This window comes from Gymnoscopelus braueri (genome assembly GCF_963280865.1).
Source record: "Gymnoscopelus braueri genome assembly, chromosome: 16".
In the NCBI taxonomy this organism is placed as follows: Eukaryota; Metazoa; Chordata; class Actinopteri; order Myctophiformes; family Myctophidae; genus Gymnoscopelus; species Gymnoscopelus braueri.
The window spans coordinates 18289983-18295412 of NC_137616.1; the positions used below are offsets into that span (position 1 = coordinate 18289983).

At 44.4% G+C, this 5430-nt stretch overlaps 2 protein-coding genes across 2 annotated transcripts; one reads left to right on the forward strand and one right to left on the reverse strand.

Annotated features, from left to right (window-relative positions):
- Window positions 1–613: 613 nt before the first annotated feature.
- Window positions 614–1363, reverse strand: LOC308102768 (proteasome activator complex subunit 3-like; the record flags this gene model as incomplete). Its single annotated transcript, XM_080452628.1, has 1 exon — window positions 614–1363. One exon carries the CDS (start codon window positions 1361–1363, stop codon window positions 614–616), a length of 750 nt encoding a protein of 249 aa, XP_080308754.1.
- A 3021-nt stretch (window positions 1364–4384) lies between these two features.
- Window positions 4385–5179, forward strand: LOC308102847 (proteasome subunit alpha type-1-like; the record flags this gene model as incomplete). Its single annotated transcript, XM_080452701.1, has 1 exon — window positions 4385–5179. The coding sequence occupies one exon, from the start codon at window positions 4385–4387 to the stop codon at window positions 5177–5179; it is 795 nt and encodes a 264-aa protein (XP_080308827.1).
- Between the last annotated feature and the right edge of the window lie 251 nt (window positions 5180–5430).

The following is a 5430-nucleotide window of genomic DNA, read 5'->3' on the forward strand; positions in this document are numbered from 1 at the left end:
CGTCATTTCCCCGGGAAAGTCCCCCCAGTCCACGTTCAATAGAAAATATATAAATAAAAGGCTTCCGGGGGTGAAATTCATGGAGTGGTTGTTGTGAAACTTTTGCCACTCACAAAAGATATACAATTTAACTTTAGTTTTGTTGAAAACGTTACCTAGTATGCCTTTAAAAATATTTTCACAAATTTAGTACATAGTCAAAATAGCAGATCTACAAGCTCACAAAGCATCACATCAGAACTGTCGCATGGAAACCGTCCACTCTTTCCAATGACAGGGCCTCCAGAGTCCTGGATTTCTCTTTTTCGTCACTACCTCACCTGCTGCCTTCCTTGGAGGTGGTTAGCCGTTTCATGCTCCCTCTCGACGAATCAAACCCTGATATCCTGTTACCCGTCATCATTGCGAGCTTGTAGACCAGCAATCTTCACAATGTTTAAAATATTTGTGAAATTACGAAATACAGCTTAAGTGGTTCTTATTTAGTATTAGTGTCTAACAATAAATGTTTACAGAGTGACAAGAGTGATTGCAGATGTTATAGAGGCTATTATGGGCTGAAGAAAGTGTTGACAGAATTGTCCCCTTCATTGGTCTCTCTCATGGACAGACATCAGTATAGCGAGTCTGTATTGCGGCTTCTGGGAATTCTGATCTTCTCAATGTTCTTCATGATCGTGTCGTGTAACGTTACATAATAGTTTCTGAGATCGGAAACGATGATCTTCAGGCTGATGTATATGTTCTCATCGATCTCCGTTATCGTACGCCAGTAGTCCTCCACCTGTGGGTGTTTCACTATCTTAGCCATCTGCTGTGCCCGTGTGATGTAGTACTTTGATATGTGGTCCAGGTAGGAGAACGCCACCAGCCCCACCACTCTGAGTTCGCCTATCGTCTCCTCCTGGATTGACACGCCAAAGTTGTTGCCGTCCTCTATCTTGGGGATGAGCAGCTGAACCCACATCTGAACCGTGTTGCATTTCTCTATGAGCGTCCTGATCTCCGGTTTGACCTTTTCGATCAGGTCGACGAGCTTAGCGTTGCTCTTCATCGTCATCTCGCTGGGCACTATGAAGACCTTGGCGCTAGTCACCTTGTCCTCCCACCCGTCATTCGGCACCTCCAATCCCTTGTGCAGGTTCGAGAGCAACACAGGGTCGGGCGCGTTCAGGTTCATCTCTGAGTGGATCTCCTTCAGCTCAGAGACGTTTATGCAGGGATCCGTGAGGAAGTGATCCAGCTCCAATAATTTCCTTGGGAAGAAATTGGCAACGAGGTGCTCTGCTTCTCTAGTGATCCGTTCCCTGAAAGCATCCACCTTGGATTTGATTTCATTATCCACTGTAAGGAGTGGAGACATCTTTTAATCGAATATAAAGATGTGTGCCTTTCCTAATTATGACATTCAGAATTGTGTGAGCTCATAAACGACTATCGATCTCCTTTGCTAGGTTGTCTGACAAAGTTGATGACTAAAGGCGCCTTTGTGCCTTATACAGACTGACCAGGGCTCTGGTCTGCTGTCACACACAACACAAACCGTAGTCATGCACACCTAGCAATGCCACTTTGTGGAGGCACTGTTTGTGTATGTTTCCTCAATTTGCCGTTGTATGCTTGGACCATGGACGGAGGCACCATGGTGGTGGGCAGGTACTTCACCCCTGCACCACCTAGACCCTCACGATAATAATACGTTCAGTCAGATAACTCACAAATAGATTGAGACCAATAATAGCTTGAGGGCATTTTATTTATAAAATGTAAGTACAAGTGTGAATATTATATTTGATCTTTGCGTTCAGGCTCTGCTATACATTACTCCATGCTCAGCACATTAGCAGACAACCATTTAAGAGCAGGGAGATATATATTTATAACAAACCCTCGCAGGGGAAAACAGAACCCTTAGGGAAAGTAGAGCCTACTGGTGGTGCTGGGGTGGTGGTAGGCTAACAAAGCACAACATCATCAGCACTACAGCTTAAGGCAGCTCTCCATCGCGCATCGTCTGTTGCCGACAACCTGCCGATGGCACCATGCCGTCGGGTCGGGACTTTTATTCGAACGTCGAAGGACAACCGAACTTGCTCGGTCGGATCCCAAAAGGCTAGAGCCTGTCGATAGCCGCGGGGTGGTGAAGATGGGGAGGAGAGGTTTTTTTTTTTTTGTTGAGACTGGAGGCTCCAGCGTTGCCAGATTCTGTGAGTGAAACAAGCGACCAGGTCTATGAAAACAAGCCCAAAAGAAGTGACCAGTTTCACCACTTGAGCCCTATTTTCAAAAATAATCTTGAAAGCATGTCCAAATAAGCAATTACACCTCAGAAACAAGCCCAAACAAAAGCAACCCGCAACTATGAATATTTACAAGCGACTTTACAGGAAAACAAGCCCAAGGTCGCTTATAATAAGCAGACCTGGCAACACTGGTTCCAGACCACTGCTGCCTCCTGGTGTGGAGAGTTATGTCATCTGATTTCCTTAACGCATGCACACAACAATGTGCCGTAGGCCGACAGTTTGTGCTGAACTAAATGCTAACTTTTGCCAATAGGCTGTCTGTTGGAGTCTGAAGTAGTCTGTTTGGTGGAGAGTCACCTTTAAGTAGACTGCCAATTAATTTGGTCAAAGTTGTATGGCAAAACTGGGAGTGAATGGAATCACAGAATGTTTGATCACAGAAGAAACAGGTAAAGATGACAGACAATATTTGTTTTATTCATGGTAGCTGCATAAACACAAAGTTCAACATAGATCTTCAAATGCTTTAGTGACTGAGCATATCAAAGCAGAGAGCAAAATAGTGACATGCACAAACAGACCTATTTAAAAAGAGCATAAGTGTCTATGCTATATTTGAATTTAATTTCATGTATTCGTTCTGCTTATAAAAGTCCACAGCAATTCATAATTTTGTAATTTAATTCATTAATCAATCAGCACAACTAAACAAATTTGGTGCGAGGAAGTGAAGTGGCATACCAGACTGAGGTGCTGTAGGTCACTTTTAAGATTTTTTCCTTTTTTTCCTCTCGTCTGGTATTTCCAAAATATTGTGATGCAAGGTTTATTTTAGTTAAACCTTGCCTGTGAGGTTTGTTCCCTAGCATTCAAATTCAAATGTTCTGATTAAAGCTGCACTATGTAACTTTCGTCTGTAAAGTGATAGGAGTGTTTTTTCCAACCACACATTTAAGCCTGCTGATTGTGTTAGTTGGCAGAGTGATAGTGTGTTTTCCTACCATATTTAAGTCTATTGAGAGTTGTCTTAGCAGTGTGGCAGTGTTTTCTGTCATAGTCACCAGTCACCCACTTGTAGCGTATCGCTAAAGAAAACTACCTATTACCTATTTGGAGTTTTCTTTAAATACTGTACATTTGAATTTAATGTAATTAATGTGTTCTAGTCCTTACAGCAATTCATAATTTCATAAATGAGTCATTCAAAACACAACTAAATTCACAAAAACAAGGAAAGTTTTACGTAAACATTATCTAACATACTTGCACTCAGGTCCTGGACCTGGTGAGACGAAGGAGGAGCCCGGCCAGGAGGCCACCCACAGAGCCTAGTCCCTCCACGTGCCAGAGCCTCCCAGAGTTCCGGCAGAGTAGTTCCGGAGAAGCAGACTGAGTGGCCCTGTCTTTCCCTATAGGACTGACCGTGGGTAGCTACTGGGACGTCAGTCGGGGCTTGATCAACCCCGGCTGGGTCACCTGGGCAATATCCAGGCTTTTATTTTTTAGTTTTGCTAAAAAATAAAAGCCTTGAACCCGCCCGTCTAGACATGATACGCTAGGGCAGTCTACCTGGGCGAGGGTGTATGTTGTTGCGAGACCCAAAACACCCTATGACCGCAGGCTAGAACACTGATGATACGTCCCAGGTGCATCCATGTGATGTTTTCTTTATAACATAGCAGCCAAATTTGAGGGTGGCCGTAAAAAAGAAATGTATGCAGTTTGTGCATTTTGCCCCTGCACTTCAGTATTTTCTGTTCCTTCATTATAACATTATTATTATTATCAAACATTTTGTCTGTACCATTGTGCGTGTTCTGAGTTTGTCTCCTAGCACACTTGCCATCATTGTTGACATCATAATAATGTCCTTCATTGCATCTAAATGTGGGCATATCTAAATATGGACATCTCCCTCCTCCAGTCCGAATATGGGCGTCGACATCATGGCAATAGTTTGTATTAAGGCCTGTAGCTTCATATCTGAGATCATTTGCAGTGTATGATTGTTACAGGAGTGATATAGCAGCACAACGACAGCTGGCCCTGACATCTTCTGGACGCATCTCTTTTCATACTCACCCGAGCACAATCACCATTCACTCATACATATAGCTGATTTCTAATAAATTGCAAATATGTTCCGCAACCATATGTATGACAACGATGTTACAGTCTGGAGCCCCCAGGGGCGCATTCATCAGATTGAGTACGCAATGGAAGCAGTGAAGCAAGGATCCGCGACGGTGGGTCTCAAATCTCGCACTCATGCGGTCCTTGTTGCACTGAAGAGAGCTCAATCGGAGTTGGCCGCCCATCAGAAGAAGATTCTGCACGTAGATAACCACGTGGGCATCTCCATCGCGGGTCTCACTGCTGATGCGAGGCTTCTTTGCAACTTCATGCGTCAAGAATGCCTGGACTCCAGGTATGTGTTCGACCAGCCGCTTCACGTGTCTCGTTTGGTCTCGGTCATCGGAAGCAAGACCCAAATACCAACACAGAGATATGGAAGAAGGCCTTATGGTGTGGGGCTGCTCATTGCCGGATATGACGATATGGGTCCACACATTTTTCAGACCTGCCCCTCTGCCAACTTCTTTGATTGCAAGGCCATGTCCATAGGTGCACGCTCCCAGTCTGCACGGACCTACTTGGAGAGAAACATGGACGCCTTCCTTGACTGCAATCTGAATGATCTTGTGCAACATGGTCTTCGTGCTCTAAGAGAAACCCTGCCCACTCAGCAAGATCTCACCACAAAGAACGTGTCCATCGGGATTGTTGGCAAAGACATGGAGTTCACGATCTACGATGATGATGATGTCGCCCCTTTCCTTGATGGACTTGAGGAGAGACCACAGAGACAAGTGGCCCAGCCTGAAGAGGAGGAGCCTGCTGCAGAGAGGCCTGACGAGCCAATGGAAGGCTGAGTTGGAAGTTGTAAATGTCACAGCCCTCATCATCACCAGGCACTTATGCTTAAGGGCATACGGTGTAGCCTTTTCACATAAACAAAAGGTGTTTTTTTTTTCCTAAATGTAATCTGGAGTAGCCAAATATTTTGACCCCCTTTACTCCTAATTAATTAGTTATTATTATATGCCAATGATGAATTTCTCTCCGGATATTTCTGTGTTGCCATTGTTATTGTATCCCACTGGCCACCATGCCAGTGAGAAGC